This window comes from Morus notabilis, unplaced genomic scaffold (assembly GCF_000414095.1).
Source record: "Morus notabilis unplaced genomic scaffold, ASM41409v2 Scaffold78, whole genome shotgun sequence".
NCBI lineage: Eukaryota > Viridiplantae > Streptophyta > Magnoliopsida > Rosales > Moraceae > Morus > Morus notabilis.
The window spans coordinates 1,320,521-1,343,965 of record NW_010367622.1 but is presented as its reverse complement, the minus strand read 5'-3'; the positions used below and the strand labels follow the sequence as shown (position 1 = coordinate 1,343,965).

General features: G+C 36.8%; 2 protein-coding genes across 3 annotated transcripts in view; both read left to right on the top strand.

Moving 5' to 3' along the window:
- The first annotated feature begins 3,782 nt into the window (after window positions 1-3,782).
- On the top strand, window positions 3,783-5,990 carry LOC112094463. Its single transcript, XM_024175317.1, has 4 exons — window positions 3,783-3,911; window positions 3,995-4,229; window positions 4,721-4,917; window positions 5,907-5,990. Exons 1-4 carry the CDS (start codon window positions 3,783-3,785, stop codon window positions 5,988-5,990), a joined length of 645 nt encoding a protein of 214 aa, XP_024031085.1.
- A 1,211-nt stretch (window positions 5,991-7,201) lies between these two features.
- Window positions 7,202-23,445, top strand: part of LOC21410557 (protein ZINC INDUCED FACILITATOR-LIKE 1) — a 51,168-nt gene continuing 34,924 nt past the window's right edge. For both annotated transcript variants that reach the window (XM_024175367.1, XM_024175366.1), the window contains exons 1-7: window positions 7,202-7,758; window positions 15,245-15,285; window positions 15,677-15,737; window positions 15,845-15,947; window positions 16,106-16,208; window positions 17,001-17,054; window positions 17,130-17,192. In XM_024175367.1, coding sequence (XP_024031135.1) covers window positions 7,605-7,758; window positions 15,245-15,285; window positions 15,677-15,737; window positions 15,845-15,947; window positions 16,106-16,208; window positions 17,001-17,054; window positions 17,130-17,192 — 579 coding nt within the window. In that variant the 5' untranslated portion in view covers window positions 7,202-7,604. The remainder of the gene's footprint in view (window positions 7,759-15,244; window positions 15,286-15,676; window positions 15,738-15,844; window positions 15,948-16,105; window positions 16,209-17,000; window positions 17,055-17,129; window positions 17,193-23,445) is intronic.

The window sequence follows — 23,445 nt, the reverse complement described above, 5'->3', positions numbered from 1 at the left end:
TTATGGCATCAATACAATGAACTCAACACATAATTCTCCTTCCAGTTCTATTATGATTAACCAACCATCTAATTAGTGGTCAATTAATTAGAAGTATTAAAAATGGTGATGAACACTCAATATTAGAAAATAAAAATAAATAACTCGAATAAAAGAAATTAAAATATCATAGTGGGGCTAAATCAGAGCTCTAGCAAAATAAAACTAAAACATAATTAATTTAAAATAAATCAAGGGTTCCAACATCTCAATTCACAAAAATACAGAGATAAAAAAATTAGAAGGAAAAACTCATATAAAGGTGACAGGCTCCAAGCTTGACTCTTCAATTCTCAATCTTCAATTCTTGATTTTTAAAATATTTTCTCCCTTACAAAACCTAAAACTAAAAATAAAAATCTTAAAAGAGTGACCCTAAATTCTCCAAAATATATCCTCAAATATTTTCTCAAATCAATTCTTCCAACGGGGCTCTGTATATTTTGACCTGCGTGAAGAAATTGAATGCGCAGGGGGTCCTCCTCTCTTTTTGGTCTTGCGGCTGCCAAGGGCTATTAATAGCCTCCAAATTCACAGGTCAGATGAGCAAAAGAAGGAGGGCATTAGGGCTCTGATGCAAAGGTAGACACATGGTAAACTTTGAGTGGGTTGGAGCTAAAACTAGGTGATGGTGCACTCTGAAATGCGGATGAGGACAATCGAACGGCCAATGAAGAGCATGCGTGCTAGGGGGCGTCGTTCGCTTCATGGATTTGAGTTTTTAATTCGAACTAAGATGTGGTATTTTCTGAGAGCTTTTAACTGTAGCAGAAAAAGTTAGATGTGACCTTTTCTGAGAGCTTTTAACTGTATAAATCTATAACTGAAAACTCGAATCGGTAAAATGACCGAATGTCAACTCAACTTCAAATTGTACATTTCACCTAATTTAAACACAATTAAGGATTAATAAAATTATTGGAGGAAAAACTAAATAAAATCAACTAAAATAAAATAAAATAAAATAACAGAAAACTAAACTAAAAATAAATAAAACAAATAAATTTTTTGAGAACATAGCAAATTTAAATGCAAATACGAAGAAAAATAACTCTATTGTGTAGAGTTATCAACTTTCATATTATATCACATATCATTATATTATAAATGATACATATAGTTAATAGTGTCAATTAATGTCACTTCGTATTAGGAGGTCAATCCTAACCCAACCTATTTATTAATCGTGTTAATTGTGTCAAGTCGATTATAACTCAAACCCATTTATAGTAAATCCAAACCCGCTAACTTCGTGTGAGTTTTGAATCGTATCGTCGTGTCACTATCTGGATTGTCAGCCCTACACCCAGTATGTACAAATCTCACCTACAATATGAATGTGTTTTAAAAAAATATGTTTGAGATATTGTTTACTTTGTGTCCACCTATTTTCTGTGATGATAAGTGTGATGATGATTATATTATCTACGATCATGATAATTTAAAGCATGTTGTTTCTTAAGTTTAAATTGCATTATTAATAGCTATGTGATATGATCATAATTGCATGTTTACCCTAATAAAAGGCCGTTTACCCTAATAAAAGGCTGGCAATAAAGAGGTAAATTAACTGCAAACTTAATCAGGTCCAGCGACGGATGTACATATAGCTCAGTGGGAGTTACCACCCCACTCAAATCTTTTAAAAAAAAATATTAGGCGCGTTTGGAACTCGTTTTAAAATAATTTTATTTTTGTATGAAAATAAAAATGAAAATGTTTTCAATCCCAGACAGAATTCATTTTTGAAAATACGTTTGGTAATTTTATCAAAATATTATTTTCAGTATAAAAAATCCATTAATGTCTCTCTCTCTACTCGAGGAGGAGAAAACAAAAACAAAAAATAAAAAACGACTAAAAGTCATTTTTTATTTCTCTCTCATTTTAAATTAAACCAAAAAATTATTTTTATTTTTATTGCGCCAAACGCCGTTTTAAAAATATTTTATTTTTTCTTTCTTTAAAAACGTAAAAAATAAAAATAATATAATTTTAAACACGACCATTACCTCTTAAAATTTTAAAATTTTAAACTTAAACACCTATTAAAATAAATATATTTCTTTACATTCTCCCAACACTTTTTCACTTTACTCTTTTAATTTTTAACTTTTTATCTACCCTAACCTCTCATTGGTTATACTAAAGGGAAAGTTCTGAAAAAGGAAAAAGACAAATCAATAGTAAAGGAAAAGTTGCAGACAAAAAGACCACTTATGGTTCATTTGAATGCTTGTTTGTGCAAAGTGGTCCAAGCTCCACACTGCTTGGCGTCAATTTCAAGTTTTGAAGTCGGTGGATTTCAACATTTTGATGCCAGGTAACCCTCAAAAAGACAAAAACCATGATTTTCTTTTTAATTAGGTATATATCTTGTTGTTCTGGTTCATTTCGTTGCTTTCGGAAATTGAGCCTGATAGTGTTTTTAATTGGTTTTGATGTATTGGACTTTGATTTAATTGCGTTTTCTTGCTAAGAGAGATGTCACCTATTGCTTAATAATATTTATATTCCCACATTTCTCCACTTTTTTTAAATAAAAAAAAATTTGTCTCTAATATTACCAAAAGCTCTTCCAATCATCAAGGTTTTTTTGTTTTTAGTTTGAAATATTCTTTTAGCAAGTTATATAAGGACCCGTTTAGTTTGTTGATTTGAATTTTTAATTTGAGTTGAGATGTGACTTTATGTGAGTTTTTTACTGTAAAAAAATTAGATTTGACTGTTTTTAAAATTTTTTTATTGTAACAAAACTCGAATCGGTGAGCCTAAATTTTTAAATGATTATAATACAACTTATTGGAATTTTTTAATAATATCATTGTCAAATTCTTTTTTTTTTCTTTATAACAGCAATGTGGCAGTTTTTGAAAAGAAAATCAGATGAGACAACACTTCCTAGTCCTAGTGAAAAAATAAAGTTGCAAAAACTTGGGTGGAGTTCAACCCTGAAAGTCTCCCAACAGATCCTGGATTGAGGCCTTCAATTTTCGATTACAATCATAATGTTCGGAATCAAGTTCGAAGAAAATATATGAATAATGGTCCTTTCAGTCTTCAAAGCATAATTTTCCATTTAAACAATTTGGAAAAGAAACAAGAAGATTCAATCCTGATTGGTTTAAGGAATGCTCAAATTGGTTAGAATACAATATATCAAAAGATGCTGCATTTTGTTTGCGTTGTTATCTTTTTAAACCGTATAAAGGAGAACTAGCAGGTGGCGATTCCTTCGTTGGCAAAGGATTTTCAAATTGGAAGAAAAAAGATAGATTGTAAGTTCATGTTGGAGGTCCTAATAGTGCTCATAATGAAGCTTGGAGAAAATGTGAAGCTTTGATGAATTAAGAGCAACATGTTGATAAAATTATGGAAAAGCAAACTCATCTAAATGCATCAATAGATTGTGTTCGATTTCTTTTAAGACAAGGTCTTGCATTCATGGTCATGATGAATCAGAGGAATCGATCGATCAAGGTAATTTTCTTGAGCTTCTGCAATTTCTTTCTGCTCACAATGATGAAATTAAAGGTGTTGTTGGACAAAATGCTCCTGAAAATCTCAAATTAACATCTCCTGACATCCAAAAGATATTGTGAATGCTGCTGCTGTTGAAACTATCAATGTCATTATTGATGATATTGGAGACTCATTGTTCTCAATTCTTGTTGATGAATCTCGTGACATATCAATGAAAGAGCAAAGAGCAAATGGCAGTTGTGTTGCGTTATGTGAAAAAAATGGGGCATGTAGTTGAACGTTCTATTGGTATTGAGCATGTTACTAGTACTACAGCACGTTCGCTAAAGGCTGCGATCGCATATCTAGATTGTAGGGGCAAGGTTACGATGAGGCTAATAATATGCAAGGTGAGCTCAATGGTCTTAAAACTCTTATTTTGAAAGAAAACTCATGTGCCTTTTATATCCATTGTTTTGCCCATCAACTTCAGTTAGCTCTCATATCTGTTGTCAAGAAGCATATTCAAACTGCATCACTCTTTTGTGTGGTTGCTAGTGTGGTGAATACTGTTGGCGCTTCACCTAAACGTTGCGCCATTCTTCAAGATAAGCGAGCTGTCATAATTGCCCAAGCAGTTAGAAATGGAGAGATTGCAAGTGGACGGGGACTAAATCAACAAACTTCTCTAAAACGTCATGGAGACACAAGTTGGGGCTCACACTATGGTACGTTAATTAGCTTGGTTACCATGTTTTCATCTATAGTTGAAGTCCTTGAAATAATTGTTGATGATGGATTGAGTTCTGAACAAAGATGTGAAGCAAGCAATTTATTGGATTCGATCCAATCATTTGATTTTGTGTTTAGTCTTTCATTTAATGAGAAATATATTGGGAGTTACAAATGAGCTATCAAAGGCATTGCAAAGAAAATGCCATGAGTTTAGTGCAAATATGCAAACAAAGGTTGCAAACGATGAGAGATAGTTGGTGAGATTCACTTTTTGATCAAGTCTCTTCATTTTGCCAAAATCACAACATTAATATTCCCAACATGGATGACATCTTTAGAGCGCGGGGATGATCATGACGCAAAGCTTAAGAAGTTACAAACTTCACCAATTTCGCGTGGAGTTATTTTACTCTGTCATTATATGCAACTTTAAGAATTAAATAAATATTTACTGAGGTAAATACTGGGGTGCTTCTCTGTGTAGCTTACTTATGTCCAGATGATTCATTTATTGCTTTTGATAAGAGAAATTTGATCGAACTTGCTAAGTATTATCCGAAAGATTTTTCTGTGGTCGAGCTTATGGTCTTGGAGAATCAACTTGAAACTTATATTATTGATATGCGCTCGAGTGAAGATTTTACAAGATTGAAAGGTATTAGTGCTCTTGCACAGAAAATGGTTGAGACGAGAAAGAAAATGTGTATCTATTAGTTTATCTGTTGATTACTTTGGCATTGGTTTTATCGGTTGCTATTGCTACTGTGGAGAGAGTATTTTCAGCCATGAATATTGTGAAGAATCGGTTACGGAATCGAATCAGAGAATAATGGATGAATGACATTTTGATCGTATACATCGAGAAAGAAATTTTTTATCGTGTTGACAATGAAGATGTTATGCAGCATTTTCAAAAAATGAAAACTTGTCGTTTATATTGTTATATGTCTTGTGAATTTTTTTATATATGTATTTTGTAGCTATTGAAAAATATTATGATAGTTTTTCATATTTTTCATGTAATTAATTTGTTAAAAAAAATTAGTGTACACCCTTAGTGAAGTAAAAGACTAGCTCCGTCACTGATTGGGTCCATGAGTAGTCAGACTAAAATATTTGAGTCGCTTTGCTAACTTCCCATAGTCTTGCGCACCTGTTACGAGCGCATGTGCGTTTGGAATTGGTTTTAAAAAGATTTTGTCTTCAATAAAATGTAAAATTGAGATTGTTTTGAGAATCATTTTAAGACCGATTTTGAAATTGTGTTTGATTGATTTTTTAAGAGATTGTTTTGAGTATATTAAAAAAAGTGAAATTGTGTTTATTAATTAATATATTATAATATTATTGATAAGTACTAAAAAATAAAAATAGAAAAGTGAAAATAACTTTCAACTGTTTTCTAATTCCTTCAAAAAAATTATTCTCACTGTTTTCGTTTTCATTTTTGTTTTCAAAATATTTGTTAAACAAACGTCGTTTCATTTTCATTTTTTATTTTTTGAAATACGTGAAAATCGTTTTTAAAAGCGGTTTCAAACACACATTATATTTTCATAATCGAGCATAATGGTCGTGCATTTTCTTATGATGTCATGTGTGAAAAATATTTGTGTGAGAAATGTTTGTACTTGTTGAACTATTGCTCACTAAGTTTTTTCATGTTATAGGTAAAAAACCTACTTCTCATTGTTGGCTTCACAACAGAGGATGTGTACGGTAGAGGGCCAGATGTGAATACCACTATGCGGTAGATTTCACATAAAAATGATTAATATGGTTTTTGAGATTTATTTTAGTAGTTATGTTTTTTATGATACATGCATGCATGAAGACCTTATTAGAACATGTATAATTATGTTAAGTTTCAGAAAGTTTAGAAACGGATTGTATCTATAATATTATGCTTTGTTGGTATTTTAGTTGAACTCATATTTCTGATATACGCAAGTTAAATTCCGAAACTTTTTACAGAGGAATGATCATTTATAGTACAATAAGTTTTTTTAAAAAAATCTAAACATTTTGGTAATTAAATATTGTTTTAAAGGATAAAAGCATTTTCGCTGTATAAGTTTTCAATTTGAGTTTAGATATGATTTTATGTGAAAATTTTTTATTATAGTAAAAAAAAATTAGATGTGACTTTTTATGAGAACTTTTAACTGTAACAAAATTAAATTTAAAAATTTAAATTGATAAAATGAATGAGACCTAAACCACATATATTAATTAATTAATAATCATTGCATTAAATTAATATATTTATAGTCGCTCTAATATTATTTGTTAGTTTTGAAAATTAAATGCGCAAAAAATTATGAAACGTGGCATACGATTGGATCATATAATTCAAAATTTTCTTAAAATTTTGACTGCAACACTATAAATATTTAGACATCATTTAATTCGCTATTTAAATTTTTAATTCGAGTTGAGATGTGATTTTATGTGAGAGTTTTTAATTGTAGCAGAAAAAATTAAAAGTGACTTTTTATGAAAATTTTTATTTGTAACAAAACTAAAATTAAAAACTTGAATTGGTGAAATATATAAGGCACCGTTTATTTCACCGATTTGAGTTTTTAATTTTAAGTTTTTACAGTAAAAAAATCTAAAAAAATATCACATTTAATTTTTTTTATTATAGTGAAAAGTTTTTAAAAAATATCACATCTCAACTTAAATTAAAAACTCAAATCTGCGAAGTCAACGAGGAATAAGATCTTTCACGCTAATCTCTAGTACTAAGCGAATGGAGTGTGGGCGTACGTAGAAAACAATTGAGAGAATCACACACTCACTTCTGTATCTAGATCTCAACACGTGGAAAAGGAGAGATTAAAACTTTTAAATTTTTGTGGTTTTTTGTTGATAATTATGAAAATAGTTGGACATTCAAAATTTTCCTCTTCTTCCTTTTTTTTTTTTCTTTCTTTTTTTTTTTCCCCTCACAAATGAAGTTTTCCCACGTGAAAGGAGTGAGTGAGAGTTGGGCAAGTTCAATGATCAATCACTTCCCCCCAATGATTAGCAAAAACAAATCACTTTCCCCCCAACTTTTCCCCTCTTTTTCTAGAACCAAAACTAGAATTTGACTATATTTTGTAGTGATTCAAAAAACGGAAAAAAAGAAGAAGTTAAAAAGAACCGGCTAGACCAGGGCCTTTTCTTTTGTGGCTGCCTTTTACATATACAGGATATATATGTGTGTAAAAAAAACGTAAATAAGATTCTATTCGGCTGCTCGTAATCTGGACTCTTCCGCTCTTCTCGTTTTTTTTTTTCCTTTGGTTTTTCCATTTTTGAAACTTAAGAACTGGCTACTTGGTCTTCTTCACTTACAAGTTTGAAAGCGAAACTCTGAAATGGCGGAGTATAGAGAAGCTTTGCTGAAGCAGGAGGAGAGAATTCATTATGATGAAAACTGTCCAGGTTGCAAGATTGACAGGCTTAAACGCTCCAATTCTGGGATTCCTCTCAAGCATTTGCTCTGTGCTTTCACTGTTTGCCTCGCTGCTGGTAAACTTTTATTTATTCATTTATTTATTAATTTCCAATTATTTTGACCTGATTATGTCGAAAATAAAATAAAATAATACAAGATACATTTTGGTGTTTTTTTAATCGCTGAATTCCATTAATTTATGTTTAACGGAATTTAATAATACAAGCTTTTGTTTTGTTTTGTTTTTTTTGTTTGTTTGTTTGTTTGTTTTGTTTTGTTTTGTTTTTTTTTTTTTTTTTTTTTTTTTTTTTTTTTTTTTTTTTTTTTTTTTTTTTTTTTTTTTTTTTTTTTTTTTTTTTTTCTGTTTCAACAACACTCTGTCTTTGTCATACCACCTCCATTTTGTTTAGAAGTATCTTGTAAATTATTATTTTTCATTTTGGGGCTAAGGAAGCATCCTGTTGAAGTTTGGTATTGGATGGTGGGGTATGATATTGAGAAAATCTAAAAATGGTGGGACTTAGCAAAAAATAAAATAAAAAATAGTAAAATTGGGTTTTATCAAGGCCATATTTGGATTGCACATGTTCATTTCCTTAATGAAAAAGTACAAAAATGGGGGGTGATCGGTACCTATTCTTATAGTACTGTTCGGGGGTCGGTAAGCTAACTCCTGTGGATGTTACTTGCCGGGTTGTCTACCTAAATCGGAGGCAGTCATAGATGCTATAACCAAACTTCGTAAGAAAGTATCTTGGGAAGTCCATGAAGAGATCTCAACAGGAGAATTAGGTGACGTTTGGTTCATGGATTCAGAACCATGATTAATGATTTTGATTTTTAAAATTTAAATTTTTTGTGAGAGAAAAACATTGTAGCGAACCAAGAATTATGATCCAGAATTAGGCCAGAACCGTGGAAACAAACGAAGCATTAGTGTTTTACTACCAGCCACATGATACGCTGTGCTAATATTGGAAATTATAATTAAGTAACACATATATGGTTATGAGAGAATATATTAGAGCATTTGTTTTCAATCATATGCTAAACAAACTAATCTAATCACACTTGCGGAAATAAATTAATTATGGCTAACCTTTGCATGAAATGCATCTTTAAGATCAATTTATAACATCTCACTTTTGGTTCATGTTTAGGAGGTGTATGTTAAAGATGCCCTATTTGAGGACAAAAAGTTCAGTTTCTTGATTAATTGCTTTTCAACAAAACTTGTCCTTTAGAAAATCTGTGTTCGCTTGTATAGACAAATACTGCACTATTATTTACTTTTGGCTAATAATTCCTTTTACGAAGGAAACCAAATCTTTTATTGCTTTCCTGAGTCAAATAACGAAATGCTGTGTATTTTTATTGTAGTTGCTGAAATTCCATCTCTTGAAATAATGGAATGCAAAAACGTACAATTCACTTAGATTTAGCTACGTATGGCATGGAGCCACACAGCCCTGAGGAGTTGGTCTCTGTTTTTGAGCCACAGAACACAACAAATGCTTCATTATGAAGCAATAACTGTTTAGGTGTTTAATTTTTTTCTGGTTTATAAGATTAATTTTCTGTTGAAAAGCGTGTTTATTCCCTACTGTTTAGGAAATTCTATTTTCGGAAATATATGTAATCTCTTTATGGTAGATTAGTTGCTGATTTGTAGCTAGCTATAAATTAAGAGTTAGTTTCCTATTCTTTCTCTAACTAATTGTAACCTAATTGTATATAAACGAGGCTGATTACCTCTTATGAAATAGAAGAGTGACATCTAAAGCGCAAATTGCGCCTTTTCCAATTTTCCGGTTCCCATGTTGGTCTCACCACGTTAGATATCCCTACGATGCTTAAACAAATCAGATGATCTCTGATTGGTCGTTGAGAGAGTCAGATTCATTCCTCAGAGATATGAGTACTGATTCTGATGTTCTCGCTTCTCATAGTAGGGCTCCCGGGCGGTTAGCCTTCTCGACTAGCTCTGGTGCTGGAAAGATGAGACGGCTAGGTATTCTAAAAACCTACCGGTTTCCACATGGTATCAGAGCCAAACATCTGATCACCGGAAAAATCAAACTGCCACCATGTCAGGCACATCCAGCGTAGGTGATCAGTCGCTCGATTTTGGATCGGCGAAATCATCTTCGAGATCCTCTCTCTTGTCAAATACTCATGACAATCACTCTTCTCAACCAATCACCACTCACAAACTCAATGGAGAAAATTATCTTCAATGGTCCCAGTCGGTAATGTTATTCATCCGGGGTCGTGGAAAAACTGGGTTTCTGACGGGAGCTACATAGAAACCAAAAGAATGTCTCGAATCCATTGAGATCTGGGAATCTGAGAATGCCTTGATCATGTCATGGCTGATCAATTCGATGGAGCCAGCAATCAGCAAGACTTACATGTTCCTTGCCACCGCTCAAGAAATCTGGGAAGCTGTAAAGGAGACTTTTTCTGATGTGGGAAATTCTGCCCAAGTCTATGAAATTACCACGCGCATCTGCAACACGAAACAAGGCGATCTGAGCGTGTTGCAATACTATAATACGCTCAGAACCTTATGGCAGGAGCTAGATTTATTTTATGAATATGAATGGCACTGTCCACAAGACAGTGCCATATTCAAAAAGATGATTGAGAAGGATCGTGTCTTCGCATTCTTGGCTGGCTTGAACAACGAACTTGATGAGGTTCGTGGAAGAATTCTTGGACGTGAAGTCCTACCATCCACTCGTGAAGTATTCTCCGAAGTCTCAGGGAGGAAAGTAGGAGTGTTATGTTGGGAAAAGAAACCCGAGATGCTCCTATCACTGAGTCAGAATCATCAGCCCTTGCAGTCAGAAGCAACAGGTTCTCCTCCAACTTTTCTAATGGCGACAGGTTCTCCACCTTTTCTAATGGCGGGATTGACTCTCGAAATAAAATAGACCTGTGCGCGACCATTGTAAGAAAACTGGACACACCTGTGAAACTTGTTGGAAACTGCACGGAAAACCCTCTCATCTGAAAAACGGACAACCATACCAAGGGACTAGCAGAGCTCTTCAAACGGCCTCTGAGGAATCAATACCAGAGAGTGCTCATGTTTCCCTTAATAAGGAACAATTGGAAAACCTTATGAAACTCCTGAATTCCACCTCTCTTCCATCTGCCTCTATTGCCCAGAAAGGTAATTTTCCTCAGTCCTTCAGTGTGCTAACCGAGGACAGAACCCCATGGGTTATAGATTTTGGTGCCTCAGATCATATGACAGGTTGTTCCTCACTCTTCTCCTCTTATACTCCTTGTGCTGGTAACTTGAAAGTAAAAATTGCGGATGGTTCGTTAGCCACAGTAGCAGGGAAAGGTTCAATAATTTTGTCCACAAATCTGGTCCTAAAGCCTGTACTTCATGTTCCTTCTATTTCATGCAACCTTTTATCCATTAGCAAACTCACCCACGATCAAAATTGTGTTGCTAAGTTTAGCTCTTCTTCATGTCAATTTCAAGAACTGGCTTCGGGGAAGATGATTGGCAATGCTAAAGAGTGTGGAGGACTTTATTACCTAGACAAGGAAGACTCAAGTAGACAAAATTTAGTCAGCAGATCCTTTTCTGTTTCTTTATGTGAAAATAATGTTATGTTGTGGCGCTATAGACTCGGCCACCCTAGCTTTCCGTATCTGAAAAATTTGTTTCCATCTCATTTCAATAATAAAGACCCCACTTCTTTTCAATGTGAAATTTGTCAACTCTCCAAACATCACCGTGTATCATTTCCATCTCAGTCATACAAACATTCAGCACCATTCTCAATAATACACAGTGACATATGGGGTCCCTCACAAGTCAAAATTTTTTCAGGTGCTAGATGGTTTATTACTTTCATCGATGATCATACTAGGCTATGTTGGGTATATCTCTTAAAAACAAAATCCGAAACAGAAAAAGTTTTTAAAAATTTTCATTCGATGGTCAAAACTCAGTTTCAAACCCAAATTCAAATCCTCAGGACAGACAATGGGAGTGAGTATTTTAAAATTGTTCTTGGGAAATTTCTTCAAAGTGAGGGAATTGTTCATCAGAGTAGTTGTGCAGATACCCCTCAACAAAATGGGTTGGCTGAACGGAAAAATAAGCACCTACTTGAAGTTGCTAGGTCTTTAATGTTCACCACAAATGTGCCTAAAACTTTATGGGGAGAAGCTATCCTTACTGCATCATTCCTCATCAATAGAATGCCCACTCGAGTTCTAGAGTTCAAAACTCCTCTAGAAGCGTTTCAAAGTGTCTATCCAACAAATCGTCTGATTTCAGATTTACCACTTAGAATATTTGGGTGCACCTCATTTGTCCTTATCCATTCTCATAGCAGGGGTAAATTTGATCCAAGGGCCATCAAATGTGTTTTCTTGGGATACTCACCAACAAAAAGGGGGTATAATTGTTTTGATCCAAAGACAAGGAAAATGTTTGTTAGTATGGATGTGTCATTCTTTGAGAATCAGCCCTACTTAACCAAAAACTCACTTCAGGGGGAGAGTGTGAAAACAGAAGAGAGTTTTTGGAATTTTTGGGATACTCTTCCTACCTCTGTGAGCCGTAATCCACAAACTGTTTCCATTCCTCAAACCGTTTCCATTCCTTCACCAGATCACTCTATTCCCACTGTTGTGCTACCCGAGTCCACTCCACTCACTAAAGAGACTGGGAAAGAGGTCCAAAGACCAGAATTATTTGTCTATGAGAGACGGAAAAGGAAGGGAAATGAAGGAATTCACACTCCAAAGAAGAACCAGTCATTGGATCCACCAGTTCTTGATGCTTCAAGTCTAAACCCTCCTGCGGATCATGTTCCCTGCGAAAGTCTAGGTAATTCTACACCAACTCAGGACTTAGATATTCCTATTGCCCTAAGAAAAGGAAAAAGAACATGCACTTCTCATCCTATTTCAGACTATATGTGCTATAGTAATTTGTCTCCATCCTATCGAGCTTTTGCCACTAATCTGTCCGATGTAGTAATTCCAAAGTCAGTTCAAGAGGCATTGAGTGTTCCAAAATGGAGAGCAGCAGTTATGGAGGAGATCAAAGCACTAGAGAAAAATGGAACTTGGGAGTGTGTAGCAATACCGAAGGGAAAGAAAATAGTTGGGTGCAAGTGGGTGTTTACGGTGAAGTATAATTCAGATGGTTCTATTGAAAGATTTAAGGCTCGCTTGGTCGCAAAAGGATTCACACCATCCTACGGAATAGACTATCATGAAACCTTTGCCCCGGTGGCAAAGCTCAACACTATTCGAGTTCTTCTCTCTGTTGCTGCAAACTTAGATTGGAAAATTTCCCAACTTGACATCAAAAATGCATTCCTAAATGGGGATTTGGTAGAAGAAATATTTATGGATGTTCCTCCAGGTTTTGAAGATGTTTATGGTATAGATAATGTGTGCAGACTGAAAAAATCCCTCTATGGATTAAAACAGTCTCCAAGGGCCTGGTTTGATATTTTTTCAAAAACGGTGAAGAGATATGGATACACTCAAGCTCACACTGATCACACTTTGTTCTTCAGGAAATCTCAGGATGGGAAAATTTCAATTCTAATTGTGTTTGTTGATGATATTCTTCTTACTGGAGATGACACAACCGAAGGAGAAAGAATGAAGCAGATTCTAGCTAAAGAATTTGAAATCAAGGACCTTGGACCCATGAGGTATTTTCTTGGTATGGAAGTTGCAAGATCAAAGAAAGGAATTTGTGTTTCACAAAGAAAATATACTGTTGATTTTCTCAGAGAGACAAGTTTTCTAGGAAGTAAACCAACAGATACACCTATCGAAGAGAACCACAAGCTGGGATATAAGAAAGGAGAGGTGCCCATCGATAAAAGGAGATACCAGAGGTTAGTTGGGCGTCTAATCTATCTATCCCATACACGGCCCGATATTGCCTATGCTGTAAGTGTGGTTAGCCAATTTATGCACGAGCCATATGAAGAACATCTTGGAGCAGTTCATCGCATTTTGAGATATCTCAAAGGAACCCTAGGAAAGGGGTTATTTTTCAAAAAGAATGATTCAAGGAAGATCGAGGCATTTATTGATGCAGATTGGGTTGGATCAGCAAGTGATAGAAGGTCTACCACTGGGTACTGCACATTTATATGGGGTAATCTAGTGACCTGGAGAAGCAAGAAACAACCAGTGGTTGCAAGGAGTAGTGCTGAAGCTGAACTTCGAGCTCTTGCACAAGGAATATGTGAACTTCTATGGTTAAAAAGAATTATGAATGAGCTATCACTTCAAAGTGAGAATCCCATGTTGTTGTATTGTGACAACAAGTCAGCAATCAGTATTGCTCATAATCCAATCCAGCATGACCGTACTAAGCATGTGGAAGTGGATACACATTTTATCAAAGAGAAGGTCAAAGAAGGGGTTGTGTGCATACCTTACATCACATCTAGAGGACAACTTGCTGATTTTCTGACAAAAGGTCTACCACGGGTCAGGTTTGAGGAACATCTATCCAAGTTGGACATGATTGACATTCATGCTCCAACTTGAGGGGGAGTGTTGAAAAGTGTGTTTATTCCCTACTGTTTAGGAAATTCTATTTTCGGAAATATATGTAATCTCTTTATGGTAGATTAGTTGCTGATTTGTAGCTAGCTATAAATTAGGAGTTAGTTTCCTATTCTTTCTCTAACTAATTGTAACCTAATTGTATATAAAAGAGGCTGATTACCTCTTATGAAATAGAAGAGTGACAGACGGCTAGGTATTCTAAAAACCTACCGGTTTCCACATTTTCGCTATAGTAGTTGTACCGCCATAGCTGCCGATGAAGCAAATTGCTTTAGCTCTTCTAAATGGGATGGTATGAAAGCTACAAAAGGAGTTAGAGGTGTCCTATTTTTCTAGGTCCTGCGAACTTTATGACTAGAAGTGGAAGTACTTCATTGGCCTGCTTTGTTTAATGCTTTGAGAGGGATAATGACATAGTTGATTTTGGTGCAAGGTTGAAAGTTTTGCTGTCCTGCAATTTTCTTGTTAGCGTATTTGATCATCCTGTCCTATTGATGTAAGACTCCTCTATTCTTTTTTATTTTTTTTGGTTTTATTTTGTTTTATTGGAGTGGGTAAGGGTGAAAGGACAATACAACTTTCCTAAACGCTAGATATCTTTGGGCTTGTTTGGAAGGTATACTCAAACCCAAATCATGATTCTGCTACAACGTTTTTTTATCTCACAAAGAGTTTGAATTCCAAAAGTTTTCTCTCATAAAATTCCCACCAATGAACCCAAATCATAATTTGAGTATACCTTCCAAATGGGCCCTTCACGATTCTTCTACTTTTCTTTTCTCTTTTTCCTTTGTACTATTGTGGCATTATTTACAACAACCGTACATGTTAAGCTTCATTAATGTCTTTCCATCTACATTTTAAAAGTAATTGTTTCTATGTACCTCTGTTTTTAGAAGCGACTATGCGCTTCATTCCACCATGATTACTTTGACCTATGAATTTTTACCTGACATGTCGTCTTTTGTGGCTAAAATTTTGTAGCTTTGCCGATATCGTCTCTTTTCCCTTTCCTGTATTTCATGGTGAGTATGCCTTTTTGCAAAACTTCTAAAGTGTTGTAGATCTGTTATATCATGGGGTGAATTACACAAATTCTCACTATTAATTCGTTATGTAGAATAAGCAGTCATGCCGGGTAGGAATCATTTGTCTTCCTTTGTTCAAAGTGTACCAATCATGATAAAACTTCTGACTGAATGAATTTTGGAAATTAGCGAGTAGCTCTTTTCTACATCATGCTGCACTATTACTTTTCAATTGACAAATTTAAAACATTGTGCAAAGATTAAATTTGATGACTGGCACTTTTGAATATGCAAATACTTATGTTTGAATGAACTTTATTTATATTTTAGATGCTATTTCATTTAAATTTATATTACTTGCTATTCATATGGTGTATGCGGTCTACAGATAAGGGATTTCCATATTGCAAAAAGGGAGGAGGATATTGGCTTCTATGCTGGTTTTGTGGGTGAGCTTGTTTACTACTCGATGTACAAACATTATCTTTACATGGAAAAAAAGAAAAAAGTTCATCTCTAAGATTTTCGTCCTTATGATATCATTTATTCTGTGAAGGATCCGCGTTCATGTTTGGAAGATTTTTGACTTCTATTCTTTGGGGAATGATAGCTGATCGATATGGCCGTAAACCTGTGATAATGTTTGGCACACTTGCAGTGTTAGTACTTTTTTCAGCTCTTTCTGTTGTACCTTGATGAAGTTTCTACTTCTCTTGTCAATGTTCCATTTCCATCTCTCTCTCTCTCTCTCTCTCTGGTTTTTCCTTTTTGTTTTTCATGATGGTGATTCTGATGATGCTGATGGTTATTGTCTCAGGGTAATTTTCAATACACTTTTTGGACTTAGTACAAACTTTTGGATGGCAGTTTCTATGAGGTTTCTGCTTGGTAGTTTGTGTGGTATACTTGGGCCAATCAAGGTAGGCCTTAATGTGAATTTAATTTCTTAGAAATACAAATTTGGAGTTTTACTTTGTTTGATTATAGAATTAGATTTTGTTTTGGTTGTATTTTAAATGCATGTTTAAGAAGTTGAGTAAACCACAGATGTAGAAATGTGGGTGGGTGGGTGGGTGTATTCTCCTGTTTGGTGGAATTATTTATATGCTAATTCCTTAATGTAGCAAAACAAGTTAGAACATATCTCCTGTTCGGTGGAACAAATGTCTTTAATGGTATATATAAAAGAAAAAAGAGGACTGAATTCAATAAAACTTGCAGCTTTAGATACGCTCTTCTTGTCATGTCAAAAGAATTTGGTCATATATAAACTTTCTTACCTGCGCCTTTTTTGCCTCGTTGTTATATATATATGTACATTGGCTCCTGCCAATTAGATTTCTACTAACTGTGCTACATGTTAGATGTAGAAGGGAGCCGTGATGTTTCAGTTTGGCTGAATATTATTTGTCTTGGTTTGGAGGAACCCATTCATGCTGAATAGGCTACCGTTGATATTTCTATTTTGAATATGTAGCTTGCAACTTTCTAATTTCAGATTTATTTATTTATTTATTTATTGCTGCCTCAGATACGCAGTTAAAGCGATTTGATTAAGCTATCTTTTTTTTTTTTGTTTTTTTTTTTTTGAAACATGAAACTATGTATTTATTATCAAAAAATAATTATATGAAGAGGAAGAGCTTTCCTCTCTAAAGTAAAGCTGTGAACAGGTAAAAACTCATTCTGATTTAATTACACTATCTTTTCAGGCATATGCTTCAGAAATTTGCCGTGAAGAATACCAAGCTTTCGGAATGTCACTGGTAAGAACCTCCCCTTGTGTTAATTTAAGCTTTTATGCCGTGGTTCTTGTGATAATAGGAAGATTAATTGTTTAGATCAGCACATCATGGGGACTCGGATTAGTCATTGGTCCAGCTCTTGGAGGTTTCCTTGCACAGGTACTGTTCTTATCTTATCTGGGGTTTGTTCCTTACTTAGAAAAAGAATAGTGGCTTTATTGCTCAATATCATATACCCGTGGTACTGACATGACTGACTATTTGAGAGAAAAAATTATTTTGGTTTAGCAATTATGTGCGAGGAGATTTGCAACTACTTTGCTATGAGATGGTGGAAAAAGGGGACAAATTTTAGTGAAATTGTCTGTGTACTCTGTGCATGAGATAGAAAGTCACTGTACCTATGTAACAATAGCCAAACATTATAAAAAACATTCCTTTTAACTTAAAGGAACTAGGCACCCCTTTATCCCCTTTTTAATTCTAGCATTACTTTGTGTTAGGATCCGTTAACTTGGAAACTTGTTTGGTTAGTGGGCTGGTAGAGTTAGTAGGAATTAGTATAAATAAAGGGCTGAGTAGCTCACTTGAGGTATGTTGTGATTTTAAGAGTTTTGGGAGACTGAGATTAGGGAGAGCGGTGGTCTCTCGAATACCACCAAATTAGGAGTTCCCGGAGTACTCAAATTCTCCGTTCTATCCTTTACATTTCCGTTTAGTAGTGTTTGGTAGTGTAATTGGAGATTGGTTAGTGGTTTTCAATAAAAGAATTCCCTTATTTCTATCCAATTCCTTGTCAATTTCAGGATTGATATGTGTATGTTTGTCTGTGGAAAACCTAAGTACCTAACAATTTGGTATCAGAGCTCTGATCCATGGCACCTAAACCAGCAGATCCGGAGAGGGTGACTACGGTGGAAAAGGGGCTGGCGGTGGTCCAGGAGGCGGTCCACGTGGTGGTGATATAGAATCTTCCGCAGATCCATGAAGAAGTGGTTGGGCTGCGTGGTGAACTGGGGGAGGTTCGGACTCATATGGAAGACGTGCAGGCGGCGCTGCGGAGGATGGAGGCACTGTTGGCGGTGCGGCCGATGGCCGGAGTGGCTGATTTGGGTCGCGACGGCGAGCTACGGGACGAGGAGAGCCTAGATCGCGATGACCCAGGCGGAGTGGAGGTGCCGAATCGGGCGGATCTTCGCCAGGAAGTGCCGATTCACGAAGATCGAGGCCTCAAGAGGGAGTTCCGGCGCCGGAGAGACGTGAGTCTCATGGAGGAGTGAGAGTTCCGTCGCGATCTGGGGCTGGGTGGTCCGGATCTGCAGCGCGAGGGTTTGTTCGACGACGGGAGGAGGGCGGAAGGAGGTTGCGACTGTCGGGAGAGGGCGGCGGAGCTTGGTCGGCGACGGGAACCGGAGTGGGAGCCGGAGTTAGAGGAGGAGAGGCTTGTTCCAGGGCTGGGGCGGCATGGGTACCCTTGAAACAGGGAACCCAGCCCTGATTTGGACGTGTTTGGGGCTCGACGAGGTGGAGACCAGGGGCTGCACCGTGGAGGAAGAGGCGGGAGGCCCAGAGAGTCCATTGCCAAGAGACTCCGGAGGTACACCGGGGAAGGGGACAAATCCGTGGAAGGAGGATGGATTTGCCAATAGTTTTTGTGACCATTAATGAGCTTGCGCAGAGGGTTTCAAGTGAATTGATAGACTTTGTGGTTGCTTTCTAAGATACCAAGAAAACAGAGAAGACAATAATTGATTGGCTCCAACTGGAAGATGTGATTTACAGGGACAGCAACAATTCAGACTCTCCAATCAAGGAATTAGCAGTCTTTTGTTCTTGATCATTTAGATGTTATTTTTCAATTTTATTTTTTAGTTTTCACCTTGGGGACAAGGTGATTCTTTGGGGCGGGGGTAATGTTAGGATCCGTAAACTTGGGAACTTGTTTGGTTAGTGGGCTAGTAGAGTTAGTAAGAATTAGTATAAATAAAGGGCTGAGTAGCTCACTTGAGGCATGCTGTGATTTTGAGAGTTTTGGGAGACTGAGATTAGGGAGAGCGGTGGTCTCTCGAATACCACCAAATTAGGAGTCCCCGGAGTACTCGAATTCTTCGTTCTATCCTTTACATTTCCGTTTAGTAGTGCTTGGTAGTGTAATTGCAGATTGGCTAGTGGTTTTCAATAAAAGAATTCCCTTATTTCTATTCAATTCCTTGTCAATTTCAGGATTGATATGTGTATGTTTGGCTGTGGAAAACCTAGGTACCTAACTAATGTTAGGATCCGTTAATAACTTGGGAACTTGTTTGGTTAGTGGGCTGGTATAGTTAGTAGGAATTAGTATAAATAAAGGGCTTAGTAGCTCACTAGGGTAGGCTGTGATTTTGAGAGTTTTGGGAGACTAAGATTAGGGAGAGCTAGTGGTCTCTCGAATACCATCAAAATTAGGAGTTCTCCGGAGTCCTCGAATACTCCAGTCTATCCTAAGCTTTCTTTACGTTTTTCTTAGTTTGGTTGTAAAATTCTATGAGCTAGTATTGGTGATGATCAATAAAACTACTCTGATTGTCTTCTATTTTTGTTCTTTTGTGTGAAAATTGAGCTGTGAGAATCAGGTTCCTAACAATTTGGTATCAAAGCAATCGATTCTCGAAAAAAAAAACTGTGGAAAAAAAATATTACAAAAAAACAGGTGAGAAGAGTCTGGAATCGTGGGGTTTCGAGAACCAGAGCCGCCGACTGTACAAAATGCGCCGGTGAGCGACGACGGAGGGAAGATAGCCAGATCTGGAATTGCGCGAGATTGACGAAGATTAGAGCCATATGTCGCGATCTGGTGCTGAGACGTTCAAATCTGAGAAGAACGACGACCCTGGCTGATGCGAACTGGTCTGCAAATCCAACGCCGGCGAACGACGCCAGAGATTCGACCTGAGATGGGCAATTCACGCCAGCGTGGGACACAGGTGGAGATGCGAACTGTTTGGAGCGATTTTTTGCGACCCGGAGCTAGATCAACTAGATCTAAAGTGAACGACAATAGATTCGTGACAGGATCGAGCATAGAGATGGGGTTGGGTTTCGCGATCCCGGTGCGTTCGAAGGTGATTCCGGTTGGATTTGGACCAGGTGTCACAATTCCGGTGCTTTTGAGGCTAATTCCGGCCGAATTCGGACTGGGTCACGCAAGTTCGGCCCGATTTGGGCGGACTCCGGCGAAATTAGGGTTGGGTCCTGAAATTCCGGTGGCCCTTGGTCTGGGTTTTGCGATTCTGATGTGATTAAGACTGATACCGGTGATGTTTGGGTTGGGCCTCGAATTTATAGCAAGATTATAGCCAATTATAGCCATATATGGACTGGATCTTCAAGTTTTGGCATGAATAGGGCTAGGTCTGGGCGATCTGAGTTGGGTGAAGGAGATTGGGTTTTACAATCTGATTTGAGAGAGCGAGTTGGGTCTTCTCGATTGGGAGTCAAAATCAATCTAAGGGTTTCGAGTAGGGAGAGGGAAAGGTGGCACGACACCCTATGGGAGGGCCGAACGGATCAACGATTTCAGCGAATGGATATGCCATTTTTTGCCGGAGAAGACCCTGATGGATGGGTTTTTAGAGCTGAACGATACTTTTTGTTCTATAGAATGACGAATAGTTAGAAAATCCAAGCTGCTGAAATGGCTATGAAAGGTGATGCTTTGGCTTGGTATCAATGGCAGGATGCTCGTTGCCCGTTCTATAGTTGGAATGAATTGAAGACTCATCTGCTTAAGCATTTCAGATTGTCATCCGACGAGGCCTTACATGAGAGTTTCTTGGTGAAACATCAAGAGGATATTATGGCTGACTGTAGACGACAATTCAAGGTACTTGCTAGACTTGGGAAAGAGATTTCGAATTCGGTTTTAGAGAGTTGTCATTACAAAATTAGAAGTCGATAAAGAGCAAGTGGTAGGCAGTTCAACCAGGTTGCTTCCAGCTCAAACAACATATGTTTCAGATCAAATGGATGTTCAAGGAGACTTGACTATGAAGAATTTTGAGGGCAAGGTGGACTAAGGCATTGAAAAGGAAGTTGATTTTCAATCTGGTGCTAGTAATGAGGGGCTTCAAGATATGGGAAACAAGATGTCAATGACATTAAAATTTTCCAAGGATGTTACTATAGAGTCGAAGCTTTCTGCACCAGTGAAAGAAGTTAACAGTGGAGTCCATTCTTGTATTTTAAAAGATGAATTTGATTCTGTTTGCAGCAATTCTGGAGCTGTTGACAAAGGAATGGAGAGTGTACACTTGCAGCTGCCCTCCATTGTTGATGTTTTGACAAACAACAAGGCAGCTTTCTCTGGCGTGGTGGAACGTGCACTGTAGCAAGATAACGCTTGTGGGAGGAAGGTTTTTGTTATAAATGAATTGTTTGAGCTGACCAACAAGGTCTTCCATTGCTACAAGGATGATTTTGAGGCCGAGCTTCATGGTTTCGCTGCCTTTAAAGTGGTTCTTAATTTCAGCTCCAAACAAAAGTGTGAAGTTGAAAAAATAGAGTTAACAAGAACATTTGAAGCAAGTTCTGTACGAATCATTCCGTTCGACGTTCCAAGATCCAAGCTCATCAAGATTGGAAGGAAGTGGAGTCACACGGCTGGGATTACTTAACACCTTGAGGACAAGGTGTTTCTTTGGGGCGGGGGTAATGTTATGATCTGTTAATGACTTGGGAACTTGTTTGGCTAGTGGGTTGGTATAGTTAGTAGGAATTAGTATAAATAAAGGGCTTAGTAGCACACTAGGGTAGGCTGTGATTTTGAGAGTTTTGGGAGACTAAGATTAGGGAGAGCTGATGGTCTCTCGAATACCATCAAAGTTAGGAGTTCTCCGGAGTCCTCGAATACTCCAGTCTATCCTAAGCTTTCTTTACGTTTTTCTTAGTTTGGCTGTAAAATTCTATGAGCTAGTGTTGGTGATGATCAATAAAACTACTCTGATTGTCTTCTATTTTTGTTCTTTTGTGTGAAAATTGAGCTGTGAGAATCAGGTTCCTAACACTTTGCCACTATGTATATTGAGGGCTAAGGGAGTTTGGTTTCTCATGGGTCATGCCTTGAAGTTGTTTAGCGATGCTGGTTCTTTCTCCTCCTTCAAGCTTCAGTCAAAGGGGCTTGATTTTATGGAGGGCTACAATTTTAGCTATTTTTTGGTGCTTATGGTTAGAAAGGAACAACAGAATCTTAGGTTGGGTCTATTCTTTGGGATAAAATTCGGTATTGAGTTGCTTTGTGGGTGTATAGGGACAAATTTGGTAGACCAAACTTTTCAGATTTATTAGGAGTTGGGCTCCTTTTTTATGTGCCCTATCCTAGTTTGCTTGTTTGGCCATTGATTATGTTAGCAGATAAGATCTTTTAGAGATAGGTTGAATAAGTCAAATAGTTATCTTTATTATTTAGTTTATTATTTCCGGTTATTTGGATTAGGAATTATCAATTAGTATTTGAATTCAAATAGGATAGATTATCTTAGAGAAGATAATGGACTCTGTATTCAAGCCCTAGTCTATTTAAGTTAACTTTCTTTCGATTAATAAAGCAAGGCAGATTTATTTAAACTGTGTTCATGGTATCAGAGCCTTGAACTCTGAATATTTCAATGGCAAAAACAGCCATGATGGGGTCCTCACATGGAGATGATTCCAAATCAGAAAACTCCGATAAAACTCACGCCGATCAGTTCGTCACGGCGTTTTAAGGTGGAGACAATAACTCTCTCCAAATTACGGCTCACAAACTCAATGAAAAAAATTATCTTCAATGGTCTCAGTCAGTAAAGATTGTGATCTGTGGCAGGGGAAAATTCGAATACATCACTGGTGAAGCTAAAGCTCCAGCACCGACTGACTCTACATACAAAAAGTGGTTTGCCAAAAACTCGATTGTACACGCATGGCTTATCAACTCCATGGAGCCCATGATCAGCCGCCGATGTCTCTTTCTTCCTATTGCTAAAGACGTATGGGATACTGCAAAAAGAACATATTCCGATCTTGGCAATGCCTCACAGGTTTTCAAAATTCGCACAAAACTGAAGGAGATGAAGCAAAGAACCAAATCGGTTACCGAGTACTTCACCAATCTGCAAGACAATTGGCAGGAATTGGATCTTTTCCTAGAAGAAGATTCGGTCTGTCCTACGTGCAATGTAAAGCAAAGACAGACTCTTGAAAAAGAACGGGTATTTAATTTTCTTGCAGGATTGAATCGGGATCTTGACGAAGTCAGGGGCCGTGTTTTAAGCAGAATACCATTCCCAACAACTGAAGAAGCCTTTGCCGAGGTTCGTAGAGAAGAGAATCGCCGAGAGGTCATGTTGTCAGAGGAAGAAACATCCGGTGGAGCATCAACAGAGGGCTCGGCTCTGGC